We start from the raw sequence: 20,988 nt of genomic DNA on the forward strand, positions 1-20,988 counted from the left end.
CTGGGCCTTCGAACCCCGCCGCGGGTCCAGAACTCCCGCCGGGACTTTGTGACGCCTTCTATTGTAGCAACAGCTTCTGGTCGCTTGCCCGAAATCCCCAGCTCCTTTCTCTCCCGAGCCTATAAAAGAGGCGCGGCTGGAGGTGTGCTGGGTCCTGGCTGCCGACTGCTGGCTGCTGGGGCTAGTGGGGTAGGGGAGAGGCGAGGACACGAGAGTTAGAGGCCAAGGGGGCCAAAGCGAGCAAAGAGAGTGATGGGGTGCGGGGCTTCTAAGCCTGTGGAAGAGCAGCGGCCAGTCCCGGAGCCCAAGAAGGGCTGGGAGAAAGGGAGCGAGGTAAAAAAAAAAAAATCGACTTCTTTCAAGCCGTTTCACGGGGTAGGGGCCGCTGCGACCCTCTCCCTTCCTCAGTCCCCGTTGTTGGGGGTGGGAAGGGGGAATGGGAGTTGACATTGGTCACTACAGACTGCAGGGAGCTAAAACTGACAAGTGGACACCAGTGATTACAACCCCTTGCATCCGTTGAACAGCCTGGGGGGGGGGGGGTGCCTATGGAAGGGAGGGAAGGCATCTCATTTTGAATGAGCAGGTTTGGCACTGATGCCATTCAGCTCAAGGTTGACAGTCTGCTAATTTAATGAGCGCCAGATAGAGCAGCTGGAGAGGGAAAGGTGGGCGAACCAAAGGGAGGAGACGGGGAAATTGGCTGCTGAACGCTGGCTGGGTCCTGCTTGTATAGTTTGGCTTAGCAGCATCTCTCAATAGGCAGGTAGGGAGTTTCCCGGAAGATGGAAGAGCTGAGATCTCTCAGAGAGCTGCCATCTACAGTCGTTAAATGCAAAGTCAGCTTCACAAAATACTGGTTTTCTCCATAGAAATCTCTCTAGATCTTAGGGTCATAGATGTAGAGTTGGGATGGAGGGCATCTAGTCCAGCCTTCTCATTTTACAGATAAGTAAACTGAGGTCCTGGAAGTTTGTGACTTGCCCCAGGTCACACAGTTGGGTTAATTTCAGGGGGTGAGATTTGAACTTCAGACTCATTGCTTTCTCCACTATACAAAAGATATATAAATTGGGATAGACTAGGGAGAGGCAGAGAGAAAATCTAGTAGAAATGTCAAAAGTCACTTCCCCCCCCCCCCCCCCCCCCCCCCCCCCCCCCCCGCCAAATTCCCACATTCATATTCCCAGAAGCCTTTTCAATTCATTAGAGAATGGTCACAGGGCTGGCCCCAGCTAAAGTTCTGCAGTACAAGAAATCGACCTACATTCCCCTTCTTGTGTAGTGAAAAATCATGGGGTGGAGTTAGATCTACAGTAGTTTCAAATCCCAGCTTTGCTACTGGTTTCCTGTTAACTTGGAGCAAATTTACTTTGTAAAATTAAGTAGTTGGGCTAAAGAATTTCTGGTATCTCATACAGTTCTAAATTGATGCTCCTGTCATATTATCAGCCTTTTTTCAAGATATTGTCCTTTCCCACCAAGTATTTAGTTGTGCGGGATAAACTCTGAGCACCTTTCCAATTCTGGATTTGTCATTCTGCCCAAGGTCTTTTACCCTAAGGTAAATATTGGGCCTGTCCTCCTCTGTGCTACCCTTATGCTCTTCCCTGACCTAGGTCCCTTTCCCTAATCACCCTGTTAAATAACTGAACCTAATCTGAATAAACTCATTTAAGCTGAAGCATTAATGGCTGATGATATAATTTCCCCTTTACCAGTTGACATCCTAGGTGAGAAAGTAATATGGGAAGTTGAGTAACTTGAGATGTGATCAATGAGGGAGTTATTTTTGGCAAGAGTATGTTTTGGTGTCCCTCCAATATAACCATGGTAGTCAGGAACCTAGTCTTTAGTGGAAAGCAATAAATGGGCATCCATGATACCTTAGGGTTGCCTCCTTTAAAGGTAAGTGCCAAAAGCAAAGGTTTTACATGGGCATCCAAATGCCACAGAGATTAAAGACAAGGGCTACCCATTAGGCAGACTCAGGTGCATAGTAGAGAGTTTGTTGTAGCTATCTTTTCTCTATGGTGAAGAATCAAAGCTTAGTTTGAAGTATGAGTGAGCCTTGTGTGCACTGATATTCTTCGAGCATGGCTCTCACTACTCAGGAAATAAGAGCGGAACTAGAACAGAGTGGTCTCAATGGATTCTATAGAAATTAATTTTAAACCACTAAGTTTTAAAAAGCATGCATAGATCACTTTTCAGTTAAATATAATAGCCAAAGTGTGTCATCGTTTAAAAAAAAATATGATAGGGTCTGGGGAAGCTAAGTAGCACAGTAGATAGAGTGTGGCCTGGAAATCAGGAAGATCTGAGTTCAAATCTGATCTCAGACATGTACTAGCTGTGTGATCCTGGGCAAGTCACTTAACCCTGTTTGCCTCAGTTTCCTTATCTGTAAAAATGAGCTAGAGAAGGAAATGGCAAACCACTCCAGTATCTCTGCCAAGAAAACCCCAAACGGGGTCACAAAGAGTCAGATATGACTGAAAACAATTGATCAACAAAAACATATTAGAATCTAATTTAGATTTGCCAAACTCTGAGCAGGATGACTATTAGTAGGCTAGCAAATGTTTCTAGCTTTCTGCTGTCTTCCTCTCCTGTAGCTCTTGGTACTTTCCATCCTCTGTATGATAATGTCCTGGTAGAGAATACCTAGAGCCTTGATGGTGGGCAAAATGAAATTGATCCCAGATAAACTTTAAAAATTGTGCATATCATTATTGAGTTTTTAAGGTAGGTACTGTGCTAGCCACTGGGAATAAAAATAGAAAAATATGACAGCCCATGTTCTCTTATATTCTTCTGGAAGGATGCAACATTTAACAGATGACTATTTGAGGAGGAAAGAGTGAATACTAACAACAAATGAAGCCAGGGAAGGCTTCCTGTAGGAGATGGTACATTCACTGAGCCTTAAAGGGAGGTAGGGATTCTCTGAGGCAGAAGGTAAGAGGTAAAATGAGCTCTACAAAGGGCTGGAAGATGAACTATTAGGTCTGGAGTTTAACAAATAAGTCACTTTGACTGGGAAAGTAGAGTATACAAATGAAAATTATTTGTAATTTGCTTGGAAAGATAGGCTGGGGCCCTACTGTAAAGGGCTCTAAGTGTAGCTAAGAAGTTTGTATTTTTATTACAGAGATAAGAGGGAGTCATGTTCTTCATTTCTTGAGTAGTGGAATGACATTGTCAGATTTGTGCTTTAGGAAAATTATTTTGGTAGCTTTTGTGACAGATGAGTTGAAGAAGGGAAAAGCTAGAAACCAGAAATCCAGTGAGACATAAGGGTCTGAAACTATTGCCTATGTATATAGCAATGACCAAACTTTAATTTTTAAATGCCTTAATTCCCTTCGATATTCTAGTCTATATTCTAGTCCATTCGTGTGTGTGTGTGTGTGTGTGTGTGTGTGTGTGTGTACACTCCTTTTTTTTTTTTGAAAGGGGCAGGGAGAACAGGGGCCAGGTAGGAGATGGAGAGGGAGAGCCAAATCTGAAGTCTTGTTTCAGGAGAGGCCTCATTAGTATACTAGTATAATTCTGCCATACCTCAGTTGCTTACATAAATGCATAGAACACCTCAGAGAAATTCAGCATTTCTTTCTTTCTTTCTTTTCTTTCTTTCTTTTTCTTTTTACTGGTAAGGCAATTGGGATTAAGTGACTTGCCCAGGGTCACACAGCTAGTAAGTGTCAAGTGTCTGAGACCAAATTTGAACTCAGCTCCTCCTAACTCCAAGGCCGGTGCTCTATCCACTGTACCACCCAGCATTTCAAATGTAATTTAAGAATGAGTCAATATGAACATATTTCCTTGCATGAAGTATCTTTTTTTAACTGTACAACTTTAAAATATTCTGAATAAGACTTAGTAAGACCTGTTTACATGCTTTCTCTTCACTCTTGCCTAAGTCTGAAGTGATGAGAAGAAATTGTAATAGAATAATGTATGATGTGCAGTAAAGCATTTGAAACTCTTCTCAGCAGGAGAATTGTACTTTTCCCGCATGCATAATTCAAAGGTTACCTAATAAATTTCCCCAACATTGATAAGAATAACCTCTGATGTTGTCAGGGGGTGGACTAAATTACTTTTAAATATCTATTTGTACCTAAGAACTCATTTCTGGATGAATGTGTGAACTTATATATATTTTACTTACTAAAATCAAACTATTTTTAAAAATCAAGTTTTGAAAGAAAATTTCCCCTATCTTCTACCTCTAGTTATATTTTTGTAGCTGTTATTAAATCCCTTTACAAACCACCTTATCCTAATTTGATTTGGGGGTACCCCTCAGTTCCCCCAAACTTTAGGAAATAGTTTCCTTTAGACTGCATAGAAAACTCTTTGTTTCTCTAAAGACTTAGATGCTTAGAGAGCAATTTCAGACTTCCTACAACCATTATTTTGGGTTCCACATGACAACTGAATACCTGATAACTTTAAAGTCATAACTTTTCAATGTCATAACTGGTGGTAAAAGCATCTTACCTGATGAAAGATATGTATGACAATAAATTAAGGCAAAGTATTCCTATAGTCCTATTAACAGCTACCCCTTCCCCCTCCTACTCTCCTATGGTAATAGCAGCATGAATTAGGATTCAGATAAGGATTCATGACTATTCAATTCCAAATACATTACTCTTTCCTAAGAAAGACAGATAAAGCCAAATGGAAGTAAGATATGGGGGGGGGGGGGAATGAACTCCATGTTCCTTGGTACAAAAACTTCCAGGGGGGGGGGAGGGCAGGGCAATGAGGGTTAAATGACTTGCCCAAGGTCACACAGCTAGTGTCAAGTGTCTGAGGTCACATTTGAACTCAGGTCCTCCTGAATCCAGGGCCGGTGCTTTATCCACTGCACCACCTAGCTGCCCTTGGTACAAAAACTTATACTTTTTCTCTACTCCTACCAAAAATTTTCATTATCTAAAATGTAAGTAAATGGATTATTAGGATGACAATGTAAATTCATTGCATATATACATGCATGTACATGCACATTTGCATATATGTGTATGTGTATATGTATCTATATTTGCATATATGTGCACAAATAGACAGTTGGGTGTATAGACAAACACACATATACACATATATGCATGTGTGTAGGTATATTGTGCTGTGTAAATATATAGGCATGTGTGTATTTGTGTATACACACATAGGGTTTCCCTATCTCCCCAGTAAGAAGTATAGTGGTCACTCACAGTTCTGATCCTATTATTTATCAGCCCAGGAATCTTGACCTGCTCCATTTTTCAAACTCTGGCGATTTGCCCCTCCATAGACAGCCTCATGGCCCCTCAGGGCTTACCATAGTTGTCAGTCTTAGTGTAGACATCCAATCACCTTAGCTCACTGCAGCTCAGAAGTCCTATACTCAAATGGTCCACCACCCTCATTCTCCCCAGTAGCAAGGACTATAGGCAGGCAAGCACCATGCCCAGTCCCTATAAATTAAAAAGATAAATTATCCCCTCCAAATTTATGACAGGCAAAACCTTAAGCAATGTATGTCAGAATCACAGAAATTTGGCCCTGGAAGAAACGTAAGTGATTATGGTATCCAAAACAAAATCCTTTCTCTATAATGTCCCCACTCGATGATGTCATTTATTTTCTGCTTGAAGACATCTAACAGAGAAGGGAATAAGCATTTATATAGCTGCTGCTATGTGTCAGGTACTGTGCTAAGCACTTTACAAATATCTTATTTGATCCTCACAACAATCTTGTGAGGTCAGAGCTAATACTGTCTCCATTTTACAAATAAAAACTAGGGGCAGCTAGGTGGCACATGGATAGAACACTGGCCCTGGATTAAGGAGGACCTGAGTTCAAGTATGGCCTCAGACACTTAACACTTACTAGCTGTGTGACCCTGAGCAAGTCACTTAACCCCAATTACCTCACCAAAAAAAAAAAAGGGGGGGGGGGAAGGAAGAAAAAGAAAAGAAAAAAATGCTGAGGCAATCAGAGATTGAGTTGCCCTGGGTCACACAACTAATAAGTGTCTAAAGGGACGGCTAAGTGGCACAGTGGATAAAGCACTGGCCCTGGATTCAGGAGGCTGGATTCAGATCCAGCCTTAGACACTTGACATTTACTAACTGTGTGACTGTGGGCAAGTCACTTAACCCCAGTTGCCTCACCCCCCCCCCAAAAAAAGTGTCTAAGGCTGGATTTGAACTCTGGTCTTCGTGACTCCAGGCTCTGGGTTGCTTCTACATAATTTCGAATACCTGTAATTTTTACCAAATTTTGCCTTGAAATCTACCTTTAAAATTTCTTCTATTTCAATTCAACCCAATCTGATAGTTAAGTGCCTACTAAAAGGTACCACGGGCAGCTAGGTGGTGCAATAGATAAGGTGTCAAACCTAGAGTCAGGAAGACTCATTTTCCTGAGTTCAAATCTGGTCTCAGACACTTAGTAGCTGTTTAATCCTAGGAAAGTCACTTAGCCCTGTTTGCCTCAGTTTCCTCATCTGTAAAATGAGCTGGAGAAGGAAATAGCAAGGCACTCCAGTATCTCTGCCAAGGAATCCCCAAAAGGGGTCACGAAGACTCAGACATGTCTAAAAAGACTGAACAACAACATGATGTACAAGGCGTAGTGGGAAGCCCTAAAAAGAAATAATTCTTATACCCAAAGAGCTTACATTCTACTATATTTCTTCTATTCATACCTTCTGTGGCAAAGTAGAACAAATATGTCTATTTCCTTCTCCATAGGAGAGTCCTTCAAAAGATGAAGATAAATAAACAAAGGGTATCCTTTTTTCTTTCCCCACCTGCTCACCCAAGTCACAGAATCAGTGTGGTACCCTAGTCCAATCCACCCCCAACAAGCACTTCCACTGTAACATATGTAACAGGTGGCCATCCAGTCCCTTCTTGAAGATCTCCAAAGAGGGGGAACCTCCTACCTCTCCAGATAGTCAATTCCACCTTTGGACAACTCTACTTGTCAGAAAGATTTTCTTGGCATCAAACTTAAATTTGCCCTTTTTACACCTTCTCCTAATTGTTTCTCTTTTAGCCCTCTGTTTTAGACCAAAGAGAACAAGTCAAATCTCTTTTCTGCATGACACCCCTTCAAATACTTGAAAACAACTATCATGTCCCACCCCTTGGTCTGTCTTCTTGTCTCCATGTTAAACATCTTCATTTCCTTCAACCAATTCACAGTGAATAGAGCACTGACCCTGGAGTCAGGAGAACCTGAGTTCAGATTTCACCTTAGACACTGACTAGCTGTGTGACCCTGGGCAAGTCACTTAACCCCAATTGCCTTAAACATCTGTAGCCATCTCCATTCATCCTGATATGTATCTTGCCACTGGGCCCAAATGGCTCTGGAGGAGAAAGTGAGGCTGGTGACCTTGTATATCCCTCCCTCATTAAATCCAATTCAGTGCAAGTCATTAAGGACTTTTCACACCTAGTTTAATGCCTTTGGGTAATTGAGTAGAGGTATTCTCACCTGATAAAGGTATCAGGTGTAGTTAGTTACTTTGAATGGGGTTGGAGTGATTGACCCAAAAGAACTGCACCCTTACAGTGGTTGCACAAGAATGAAAAATATGGATGGCTTAAACCTGAAAAATGGTTAGTACTCCACCTTTAGAGTCAATGAATGGTTTGTTTGATTTAAGCAGCTTTCCCTTTCTCTCTTAGATTCTTGGTTAGGGATGGCTCAGATGAGGAAGGGGGAGAAGGCTTATGGAGAGCTTAGAACTTGGGTCAGACATTGAAGATGCCAAGGTCGTCCACTGAATCCTGGGCCAACATCAGTCATCTTGACTTTTGTTTTTGCCACTGGACTTTGTTAAATCTGGAAGAGAGAGTGAGGCTGAGACTTTGTGCAGCTCTGCCTCACTTAAATCCAATGTCATTGGTGATGTCATTGGTCCTTTTCAAAAACGAAAATCAAAGAACAACAATATGACACAAACTCCAGTCTTTCACCATCCTTATTGCCCTGTCCTGGATGACCACCAGTTTATCAATGTCCTTTCTAAAATGTGGCATCCACAACTCAATATCCCAGTCTCAAAAAGGCAGGATAGAAATGATCACATCCTTATTTCTGGAAGCTAAGCCTCTTTAAATAACCTAAATAAGCTTTTTTTTTCTTCTGCAGAATAAATAATTCCAGTCCTTTCAACAGAGCTTCATATGCAATGAGATTTAGTACATTCATTATCCTACTTCATCTATTTGGAATTTGTCCCTATTTGTCAATATTCTTCCTAAGACTGGGTCTGTTGAGGGCAGACAGAGTTCGATGAATTATCACTTCCTTCTTTTGGATACTAGGCTTCCATTGATACTCTTTGAAAAATGTCAGCTCCTGTGAACTGAACCAACCATTCTGGAGAGTAATTTGGAACTATGCCCAAAGGGCTATAAAGCTGGGCATACCCTTTGACTTAGCAATACCACTACTAGGTCTTTTTCCCAAAGAGATCATAAAAAAGGGAAAAGGACCCACATGTACAAAAATATTTATAGCTACTCTTTTTGCAGTGTCAAGGAATTGAAAATTGAGGGGATGTCCATCAATTGGGGAATGGCTAAACAAGTTGTGTTATATGAATGTAATGGAATACTATTGTGCTGTAAGAAACGATGAGCAGGCAGATTTCAGAGAAACCTGGAAGGACTTATAGGAACTGATGCTGAGTGAAGTGAGCAGAACAAGGAGAACATTGTATACAGTATCAACAACATTGTGTGTTGATCAACTGTGATAGACTTGTCTCTTCTCAGCAATACAATGGTCCAAGATAGTTCCAAAGGACTCATGATGGAAAATGCTCTCCAAATCCAGAAAGAAAAAAAAAAGAACTATGGAATCTAGATGCAGATTGAACCATACTATCTCTATTTTTTCTTTTTTTTCTTTTTGCTCTGATTCTTCTTGCACAGCATGACTAATGCAGAAATATATTTAATGTGATTGTACATATATAACCTAAAAAAAAGAAAAGAAAAATGTCAGCTCCCTTAGATTAGAAATAGGAGTTATTTATTAAAAGGGTTTTAATTCTCACCTCTATTAGCATTGTTAGGAGGTAAGGATTTCAGGGATCTTCTCCATATCCCAAGTTTGAAAGTAGGAAGATGGGACTTCTGGCTATGAAAATTGCATGTCACTTCCATTTTCTTAATCAAAGGTGAAATTCCCCTATCTGTTAGAACTTGATGTTGTTGCTCTTAACACCTCTCAGATGCAGGTAGTAGGTGAATGAATGTTCACACTTGCTGGAAAAATTGGGTAAGAACCCATGACCCCAAAATCTTAGGAACTCTAGTTTATGACATGTCATAAATGTCTAGTATTTATGAAATAATTTTGGGCTACTTCATAATAGGAGGGGGGAAAATGCCAATTCTCAGTGGTAATTTTGACATGTTTTAGAAATGTGGCTTTTTAGCCCTAAAGTGTTCATTTGCATTCAATTTGAATATGTTCTTTTAATTAAGTCCTGATTTTCAATTAAGATTTTTTTTTCATTCTACACTTAGAAATGCTAAACTTCATGATTTCTAATTAGTTCTTAGGGGAGGTTTTGCTTTACTAGGTATACAAAATGATAGGTCTTAAAAGCTAATGAACACCCCTCCCCAGTAATACAGTGACAATCTTTCTCTTACTATGAATATCTGCAGGGAATGAACAGCAAACTTCAGGGGGTTTTTGTTTCCATTCATTCTAAAATCAACCCTAACCACTTTCCTACCCCCATTAGAAAGGGCTCTGTGTGTGTGTGTGTGTGTGAGTGTGTGTCTGTGTGCATGTGTGCATATACATATGAGTATATTAACATCTAAGTTATTTTATTACTGAGACTTAAAAATGGATGTGCAGAAGGGTTAGGGGGTAGATTGCAAAGTAGGCAAGCCTGATGCCCCTCCTGGTAAAAAAAAAAAAACAAACCCGAAACTCTGGGTTCATTCTGTCCTGGATCTCATGGTTACCCAGGGAAGTATGGCCCTTGAAGATTGTGCACCATTTCTTCAGGATGATGTTGTTTCAATGGGGGCCTGACTAAGTGGCAATAATTTTCTTCAAGTCCCTTATCATGTCATCAGTGCTGTACTTCCCATGGGCCTTCTTGCCTGACCGGGTCATTCTGCTCCCTCCTCGTTAAGTTCAGCCTACTCTGCATCAGTTCAGAGAGTTCTTTCCAATTTCTTTTGAAAGTGTTTGTTCTGTCATTTTTTATAGCACATTAATATTCCATTCCTATATCTCAATTCATTTAGCCATTCCCCAATAGGTGGGCACTCCCTTTGTTTCCAATTTGCAGCTACTATGAAAAGAGCTGTTTTAGATTTTTCTATGTATATATGCCCCCTTCCTCATTATAGAAAGTGGCCTAATGGGGGGCATCTAGGTGGATAAAACACTGGCCCTGGATTCAGAAGGACCTGAGTTCAAATCCAGCCTCAGACATTGGACTTACTAGCTGTGTGACCCTGGGCAAATCACTTAACCCTCATTGCCCCACCAAAAAGAAAAAGTGGCTTAATGTATACAAGTTATTACAAACAGCATCTATCACCATCTCTCCTTCAAGTTCGTAAAAAGAAGCCATACTTTTAAAGGTTCCACTGCCTGTTACACATTTTTTTATGCAGACCAAAGCCACAAGAGTAACTCTTAGTGATCACCAGTCAGCAACACAAAGTTCCCTCCTCTAAGAGGGTTACCATAACCTGACTATTGTCATTTCTATTCAAGGATCTTGTATTTGTCAATGCCGCAAGGCAGGCTGGTAGGCCTTAAACCTATGTATCTTTGACTTTTACATGTTTTCATTGTTGTTATCAAGTCCTTTTCCAGTTGTGTCTGATTCTTCATGACCCCATTTGGGATTTTGTGGGCAAAGATAATAGAGTGGTTTGCCATTTCCTTCTCCAGTTTATTTTACTAATGAGGAAACTGAGGCATTTAGGGTTAAATGACTTCCCCAGGGTCACACAGCTAGTAAGTGTGTGAGACAGATTTGAACTCAGGAAGATGAGGCCCAACACTCTATCTACTGTGCCCCATAACTTCCCAAGCACAAAAAGACTCTTTGTGTGATTCTCTCTCTCTCTCTCTCTCTCTCTCTCTCTCTCTCTCTCTCTCTCTCTCTCTCTCTCTCTCTCTCTCTTTCTCTCTCTCTCTCTCTTGCCATAGGCCAATTTTTAAAAAAAATCATTTTATTGATGCCTTTTGTCATAGTCTTTTCTGGGGGAAAAACACTCATCCTCCAGATAAAACTTTCCTTACGAAAAATAATTAAGCACAAACATCCAATAACAATGAGTGTATTTGACAAGGTCTATAACCGACTGTTCTAATGGTTCCTTATCTTTTGGTCATGAGATGGAAAGCATATTTCACATTGGTTTTTCAACTGATTAAACAGAACTGACCTTCTTCTTAGTGACCTCTTCCTTTTACACTGCTGTTGTCATCATTATCTCTATTGCTATTTTGGTTCTTATTTCACTTTCCATAAGTTCATACAAATCTTATCTTTATCTTGATTCCCCATATTTGTCATTTCTTACTGCACAATACAATTCCATTACATTCATATTGTTGTGCAGTCATTTAAAAGCCTTTATGACCCCATTTGGGGTTTTGTTGGCAAAGATACTGGAGTAGTTTACCATTTCCTTCTTCGAATAATTTTATAGATGAGGAAATTGAGACAAAGAAGGTTAAGTGACTTACCTAGGGTCATACAGCTATTACATGTCTGAGGGCAGATTTAAACTCAGGAAGATGAGTCTTCCTGACTCCAGGCCTGGTCCTCTATCCACTGTGCTACCTAGCTGCCCATTACATTTACATACCACAGTTATTTTCTCTTTTTCCCCTAACTGATGGGCAATCAATCTGCTTTTGTTTCCAATTCTTTGCTACTACAAAGATTGATACTATAAATTTTTGGATGACACATTGAAACTTTTGTTTTCTGATTTTTAGTTCCTTAGAGTATTTAACCAATAGTAAAATCACTGGGCAAAAGGATGGTTTAATTATTTATCTTGCATAATTTCAAATCGGCATGCAGAATATTGGACAAATGAACAGCTCCACCATCAATGTATTTATGTGCCTGTCTTGTCATTGCCCCTCCAACATGAAGTGTTCCCATTTTTGTCATCCTTACAAATTGACAGGATATGAGCAAAATTCAAGCATGTTTTATATTTCCATTTTGGGGGGTATCAGTTATTTAGAATATACTTTGAAATTTAGTTTGCAATTGCTTTTTTTGTGTGGGGGGGGCAATGAGGGTTAAGTGACTTGTCCAAGGCCACACAGCTAGTTAAGTGTCAAGTGTCTGAGACCAAATTTGAACTCAGGTCCTCCTGAATCCAGGGCCAGTGCTTTATCCACTGTACCACCTAGCTGCCCCCTAGTTTGCAATTCTTTCAGAAACTGTTCATATCCTTCCATCACTTATCTATTAAAGAACATCTTATGGTATTACATGTTTATGTCTGCAAGTGAATTCAGCAAGCTTTTATTAAATGCCTTTAATAAATTCCAGGCACTGTGTTAAATGCTGGAAATAGTATGCTAAGTTCCTTTTTTCTTGGAAGTCAGACTTTTATTGGCAATATTTGCTGTAATTTTCTACTCAAGAGTTTCTCTCCTTATTCTATCTGCATTGGTTTTATTAATGCAGGAGCTATTTAATTTAATTTAATACAATTGTTCTATTTTGTCTTTTATAGCCTTCTCTATCCCTTATTTTATTGTAAATTCTTCTAGTCATAGTTATCAAAAGTACCTTTTGTCATTCTCTTCATTATATATCCTTTTATATTCAGTTCCTGTATCTGTTTGAAGCTTATTGTAATATATTATAGGTCCATTTTTATGAAGTTTTCTAACAATTCAGATATCATAGAGTTTAAAATATGAAAGCGTCCTTACCTACCTCAACCCCTTAAGATGAGAAACAGAGTCCAAGAGATGTTAAAAGTCTTTTCCAAGGTGATATGTCTAGTTAGTGGCAAAATGAGAAATAGAACCTTGGTCCCATGACTCCATATTGGTATGCCTATCTTCTTTCAGTGCTTCCAATATGAACTGTTTCTATTTTTAAAATAATTTTTATAAACCTCAGAGATATTTTAATTTGCATTGTCATCATTATTATTATTTATTTGGAACCATTTTTCATATGTTTGCTTCTTTTTCTTCTGAAAAGCATTCATATTCATTGACAAAATGGCTTATGATCTTATATATTTATGACAATTCCTTTTTTGTTGTTGTTGTTTTGTTTTTGTTTTTGTGGGCCAATGGGGATTAAGTGACTTGCCCAGAGTCACACAGCTAGTAAGTGTCAAGTGTGTGAGGCCGGATTTGAACTCAGGTACTCCTGAATCCAGGGCTGGTGCTTTATCCACTGCGCCACCTAGCTGCCCCCATGACAATTCCTTATGGACAGAGCTAGGGACTGAATTGATATCTTAGATAACAGACATTTATCATAAATATTTAATGCAAAAATGTTTTCTAACTTAATTTCCTTTCTGATTTTAGCAGCATTGATTATTTTCATGCAAAAGTTGTTTCTTTTTATGTAATCAAAATAGTCTATCTTTTGTGATCACTTCTTTCCTTTGTTTAATTAAGAATTTTATCTTTTATAATCACTGGTATTCTTTGGTTAAGAAATCTCCTATTCACTATAGCTGTGAAAGGTTACTTCCTTTGGTTTTACTTTAATTTTGTTTTTTAATGATGTGACCTTTCATATTAAGGTTGTATATCCTTTTGAAACTTATTTTGAATGTTTTGTTACATGATGGTTTAAACATAATTTGTGCCAAAAAGCTTTTCAGTTTTACTATCAATCATTATTGAATAAAGTCTTTCCTTCAGTAGTTTGGGTTTAAAGATTTATCAAACACTGGAGTGATGGAGACTTACTTCTAGGTCTACTAAATCTATGTGTTCCATTGTTCCATTATTTGATTTTTTAAAAACCACTACCAAATAGTTTTGCAGATATTGCTTTATACTATAATCTTGCATTTCTTTCATTATGTTCTTTCAGATCCTAAATTTTTTATTCTTCCAACTGAATTTTGATATTATTTTGTCTAGATCTACAAAGTAAAGGGTTGGCATTTTGATTGGTGTGATGTTAAATTTGTAAATAATTTGAGTGTCCTGGCCAGTACAAAGCTTTGCTGTTTCATCACATTATCATTGTCTATGGAAGTCGCTCATTGAATATTTATGGAACAATTGAATGGGTGCTCACAAGATGGAGCCCCAAACATTGTTTTCATTTTCCAAATAACCCATTATTCTTGAATTAAGAGTTTTTTCTCATTTTTTTCACAGGTTGATACTGGTAAATCTCACATACTTATAAATGGTGTGCCTTGGGATGGGTTAGCAGGGTCTAAAAGTACTATGGATATGGGATTTGGACTGGAAGATGGTGTCTTGATGGGAAGCTTGCCTGGAACTATACCAGAAAATTCACCATCTCTTAATGAAAGAAATGAAGAAGTAAATACAGGTAAAGAATTCAATTAAAATTGGAGCAGTATATACCCCTAAGATACCTTCCAAATCTTAGATTCTATAACTGAGTCAACTCATGCAATAACATGAGCAAATTAAAAATAACTTAGTAGTTACATCCCTGCATATGCTGGTAAATGCTTAACAAGTATATGTAAATACATATACATATGTGGATGTATGTTTGTATATCTATAGATATGTAAAATATGTATGTATATATAATGATAATTTTAAGTTTCACTTGTATCATTAACATTTAATTCATTAATTTATTAAGTCTAGACAATCAACAAAAAAATAAATCGAGCCCTGATTTGTAACATGCGGGATAAAAAAATTATCTAATCGGCACAAAACCCCACTAAGGCAGAGATTCAGGTCAATAGAACTTTATTAAAGGGTCCATGGACCCCTTTATTGAAGTGGATGTCAGATCTTCCTCATGATCTGAGATGTCGCTGGTCCCCAGGAATTTGTATTTATAGGGTTTGATACCCAAATATACAAAAGAGGCATGGTAAAATACAGAATCTCATTGATTGCTATACCTTGCTCTTGAGAGCCAAAAATTATGCATCAGCCCCCAAAATGGTATGTCATAGGTTGTTGAAGCACAGGGCATCTCCACTGACTAAGTGGTCATAAGATGGCACCTGCTCATGCTGGACAAGAGAGAGTGGTCCGGAGGTACAAAAATAAGTTGAAGGACTTTCCAAAGCATCAAGGCATTCCACTCATGCTAGGCTTGGATGTGGAATTTGATCAAAACAGGATGGAGATATCCTTGTCAGCATTCTTGTGGTTGATCAAGTGAGCTTCATAACTGGTAAACAAGTATTGAACATTACATTAAAGTTTGAGGCCCAGTATTAAGGCCTACTATAAAAACCTATCTCATTTAATTATCCCTATGTGGTTTATGTAAAATATTAAATTGGTAAATACTGGTTGGAATAGAGTAGGGGTCCAAATGAATCATTCCTAACCAGCATTTGCCAATTTCTGAGGTGTTAATGTTCACACTGAAAATTTAACAGTTGGGTAACAATTTAACAGTTGGTCAGAGCTGGTTCCATCGCATGACTGGATCTGAATGAAATAGTCAGAGAACTTTCCCTCCTAGATGCTGAGTAGGAAGGAACCCAGGACACAGGAACAAAGTGTTGGGAATAGATTTTATCTGGTCACAAGATCATAGGACTTAGAGTTGGGAGGGTTCTTAAGAGATCATCTAATGTGGCCCTTTCCTTTTACAAGTGAGGTCACTTAGGTCTAAAGCATCAAATGACTTGTCCAAGGTCATACAAAAATAGTAAGCGCTAAAATCAGGGGTAGAGTCCTCATCTTCACCAGACAGCATTGCCTCCTCCAACACTATTGGATAGGAACCTTGTTTTGTGGAATATGCAATACTCTAGATGATGAGGTCCTTGTCACCGAGACATTATAATCAAACTTGGCTCCTTTGTGGGTTTTAGAATATAATAATGTTGACCAGCAACTTTCCTCTTAAAATATCAAGTAAATTTATTCATTCATTCATTTGTTCCTTCGTCTACCCATCTGTATGCCTGTCTGTTTTTGTTTTTTGTTTTTGTTGTTTTTTTGTTGTTGTTTTTTTTTTGCGGGGCAATGGGGGTTAAGTGACTTGCCCAGGGTCACACAGCTAGTAAGTGTCAAGTGTCTGAGGTCGGATTTGAACTCAGGTACTCCTGACTCCAGGGCCAGTGCTTTATCTACTGTGCCACCTAGCCGCCCCTCTGTCTGTTTTTGATAACAGCCATTACAGAGGTTTATTGCTTTAGACTTTGGCTGAATCCGCCTCTCTCTACATGTAAGATTTGCATTTAAAAATAAAGTGAATCAAAAGGAAAGGTATTATCCCAATAATTATAGAACCAAACATTTTTTAAAATCAAGCATAAAAGAAATAATTATGTTTTGGTGTTTGTCCTATTGAGAAACTATTTATGATTTATTTCTGTGACACAATTTCCCTTTCTTTAAATCACTCCTTGCTTTTGTTCAATCGTTTCAGTCATGCCCAACTCTTCATGACCCCATTTGGGGTTTTCTTGGGAAAGATACTAGAGTGTTTTTGTTTGTTTTTTGTGGGGCAATGAGGGTTAAGTGACTTGCCCAGGGTCACACAGCTAGTGTCAAGTGCCTGAGGCCGGATTTGAACTCAGGTCCTCCTGAATCCAGGGCCAGTGCTCTATCCACTGTGCTACCTAGCTGCCCCGATACTAGAGTGTTTTACCATTTCCTTCTCCAGCTCATTTTTCAGATGAGGAATTGAAAAGTTAAGTGACTTACCCAAGGTCACACAGATAGTTAAGTGTCTGAGGTCAGATTTGAACTAGTCAAGTGGAATCTTTGACTCCAAGCCTGACACTTTATCCACAGCACCACCTAGCTGCCTCGGCCTGGCTATTGAAGATATGGGAGAAACTGAACCACTTGTAAGGGGAATCTAACCCTTCTTAAATAGGGTTACGGACTTTAACTTCATGCAAACTTTACCTCAGTTTAATTCTGCTTTAGGAAGCCTTTCTCAATTCCCCAGATGCTAGTGCCTTCTCCTCTCCTCTGAGATTACCTTCCAACTATTCTCACCCACCCACCCACCCACCCAGGGCAATAAGGGTTAAGTGACTTGCCCAGGGTCACATAGCTAGTAAATGTCAAGTGTCTGAGTCCAGATTTGAACTCAAGTCCTCCTGAATCCAGGGCCAGTGATTTATCCACTGTGCCACCTAGCTGCCCCCCCAACTATTTTTTATATAACTTATATACAACTAATTATTTTCATATTCTTCTCCCCAGTTAGAATGATGTGATCTCCTTGAGGGCAGGGATTGATTCTGCCTTTCTTTGTATTTCCTTTACACTTAGTACAATGCCTGACATATAATAAAAACTGTTGGCTGACTGATATTTCAGTACTTTTTTATTAAGCACTGACACAGGGGAAATTGGTGATGGGGGTCCTTGGGTTATTCCTCTGTAAAGAGGGACAACTCTCACACAATCCAATTAGAGTAAAATGGTCTTTTATTTGGGTGCTAGAGAAGGTGACCAAAAGGGAAGTCAAAGACTTTGCCTCGAGGGGAGGAGATGGCTTAGAGAGAGACTTCTTTCTCTAATGCATCTCTTTTGTCCAACAGATGAAAGGCAAAAGCTTTTATAGCTGGTATGTAGGGTGACCACCTGGCAATGGAAAGTTCCCTTTGGAGGTGGGGAAAGTTTCCTGAGAGTCAGGGGCATTTTCTTTTGGAATGATAATCCTGACCTCTGGAATTATCTCTGTCTCTTAGCTCAGGTGGTAGCCACACCTAACTGGTTTTGTTGCTATAGAATTTAATCTCCCCCTACTTCTTTGGTGTGGCCATCCTGATAGCTAGTTGGCCAGTTTAAACTTTAATGGTCCCAACCCCCACGTCAGCACCTACTGCTTGCAAAGCAGTGCGATAAGCACTGGAGAAGAAACAACATTTAGTTAAGAAATAATCACTGTCCTAATGAAACTTATAGACTTGTTAGAGGAGATGTGATGTTTAAAAAGTTCAAGAGACATCATTTCTAATTAGTCATTTTATTAATAATGCTAGCATGTTCTGTGTGTGTGTGTGTGTGTGTGTGTGTGTGTGTGTGTGTGGCATTTGGGGTTAAGTGACTTGCCCAGGGTCACACAGCTAGTAAGTGTCAAGTGTCTGAGGCTGGATTTGAACTCAGGTCCTCCTGAATCCAGGGTCAGTGCTCTATCCACTGTACCACCTAGCTGCCCCATAGCATGTTCTTAATAAAAGAGGTCAGTGGCCCTCTCCAATGCCGAAGACCCCTCATGGCAGTGGACTTATAGTTTATGTGCCTTTGGAAAAGTGGGTGTTAACTCTGGTTAACAATGAAAAAATTAATATTACAATGAGTGGTGGGCTATATTGTTTGTCCTTTGTTCCTAAAGAGGACCATGACATCCAGTGATGTCATCCAGTCATGAGTTGCACTGAATTGGATTTAAGTGTGGGAGGGCTGTATAAGATCACTAACCTCACTCTCTCCTCCAGAGCCATCTGGCTCCAGTGGCAAGATATAGATCAGAATGACTGGAGATGGCCCTGGATATTTAAGGCAATTCAGGTTAAGTAACTTACCTAGGGTCACACAGCTAGTAAGTGAGCTATATTACAATGAGGGTTTTGAGGTATGTGACACTAAGCACCCAAATTTTGGTCAGAGACATTAATTTCTGTATCACCCCACTGACAAAAGGGAGAATTCACATTTCCCTAGACCTGTCTGACTAAGCACATTGAGTAGGAATTCACCCATTCTAAACTTAGAACTTCTTTTACTGTCTTTGATTAGATCTTAACCTGGGAGAGGGCAGTGGGGCACAGCTAGGTGGCACAGTGAATAAAGCAACGGCCCTGGATTCAGGAGTGCCTGAGTTCAAATCCAGCCTCAGACACTTGATACTTACTAACTGTGTGACCCTGGGCAAGTCACTTAACCCCCATTGCCCTGCCAAAAAAAAAATACTGAATTCATTGACAGTTTTTGTCATTATGTATCTTTTCAATCATTTCATACTAAGAGATCAACCCCAATACTCTCATATAGCATAGTCTCCCATCCCATGTTGCTGTTACTTTTTAAGAATAGATGGCAACATATTTCTGAGGAGAATGAAAAGTCTAGTCACTGACAGAAGAACAAAACACAACAAAATAAAATTGCATTTGCCCAAAACAACCCAGAAAGATCCATTTGCAAAATACAGAAATGAGTCTTATTGGCTTCCCTGTATATCTGGGTGATTAGCAATGGGATTTCTCCATTACTGGTGCCAGTGATAAAGACCCTCCTATAAATTATTTCAATATTGATTTTTAAAAATAGCTTTTATGAAAGATTAGCTGATTATTATATAACTAAGTCTGATATGGTCCAAAGATTCTTTTCAGAGAAGACCTCACTCTACTGATACAGATTTAGCAGATGGTGTAATTGTAAACTCAGGGTCACAGAACCAGAAATCTCTTGGCAACATTGCACTGTTTATCATTGGTATCCAGAACATAGAAACCAAACTGCAACTGCAAAGAGTTACCAAAGAATTCCTTATTCTTCAGTGCTCTCTGGCTTTGTAATGAGGACAAGCAACACAGGTAGCCATACCCAAGTGTATGAATGTTGTGACAACACAATCATCAGGCTTTTTGTTCTCCTGAGAACCAGCCTCCCAAATAAACAAGGTATCCTGTGCATTGTGGTCCCGCCCTCAGTAGGAATGCTGAGAACTTGAACTTGCTTAAAGAATGACAGATTTTATTCCATGCCCACAGCAGTCTGTGGGTCACAGTATTAGAGCTCTGAGGAAAGGAAGTAGTGTGCTTAATTGTGAGGTGGACTCTGATCTCTGATGCTTTTGTCTTTTTGTTTTAAAGAACCAATCGTCAATGGATTAATCAGTACATCCCAACACTTCCAGAGTCAAGAGAGGCCGAAGTCATCAGACATCTTGGAGGAACTGATAATTCAAGGAATAATACAAAGCCAGAGTAAAGTATTTAGAAATGGAGAATCATATGATGTCATGGCAAGTAACTAATTTATAATAAAATTTAGACTATAGTTAAAAGTAAAAGTAGTGTATGATTGTTGGTCAGAAAGCATAAACCCCAGTGAATTCATGTTAGGTTCAAGTTAGTCCCCCTGATCCCATGAATTCCCTCTGCTGTAGCATGCAAAATTCTCAACTAATTCCTTGGCTTCCCTAAGCATTCATGAGGCACTTAAAATACCTACAAAGTCTTACAGATTCTGAGGTAAACAAAGGCACCCTTGAAATTGAAGGGTTGTTGGATTTTTTTTCAGTAAAGACTATCAGCTACAGAATGCAAACATATACCCTAATCCTAATGAAAACCAGGAGGAAACTACAATTGTATCCATGGTTACTCTATTGAGCTCTATGTGCAGGCTCATGCCAATCAGTTTGCCTGGCTCACCTGACTATACAGTTATCCCTTCCATATCACTGGAGTTAGAGGCACAGTGCTCCCTGTGATTGGAAAATCCATGTATAACTTTTTGGCCCTCCCTTTGTACCAGAGAAGAAGTCTAATTTTTTTTCTTTTTCTTTTATGGGATGTTTACCATACCTTATTGTAAATTTGGGGTTAAGTATTTGGTCATAGGCTTTATGTGTCGTCTGTTGGCCTTTACGTGTTGTCTGCAAAACTCCCCCCCCAAAAAATTCCCATTTAATTTTGTATGTAGACCAGCGATATATCAAAACTACAGTGGGGAAAGTCACAATGTAGAAGGGGTAACTGTACTGTTTGTTACCCTGGGTAGAACTTGCCACAGCCACCACTGACAGCTATAAGTTCT

At 39.4% G+C, this 20,988-nt stretch overlaps 1 protein-coding gene across 1 annotated transcript in view; it reads left to right on the forward strand.

Annotated features, from left to right (window-relative positions):
• Window positions 1–252: 252 nt before the first annotated feature.
• Window positions 253–20,988, forward strand: part of STMND1 (stathmin domain containing 1) — a 33,681-nt gene continuing 12,945 nt past the window's right edge. The window contains exons 1-3 of the mRNA XM_043979313.1: window positions 253–333; window positions 14,401–14,581; window positions 20,040–20,191. Of these exons, the coding sequence (XP_043835248.1) occupies window positions 253–333; window positions 14,401–14,581; window positions 20,040–20,191 (414 nt within the window). The remainder of the gene's footprint in view (window positions 334–14,400; window positions 14,582–20,039; window positions 20,192–20,988) is intronic.

The sequence above is a fragment of the Dromiciops gliroides genome, chromosome 1, assembly GCF_019393635.1.
Source record: "Dromiciops gliroides isolate mDroGli1 chromosome 1, mDroGli1.pri, whole genome shotgun sequence".
In the NCBI taxonomy this organism is placed as follows: domain Eukaryota; kingdom Metazoa; phylum Chordata; class Mammalia; order Microbiotheria; family Microbiotheriidae; genus Dromiciops; species Dromiciops gliroides.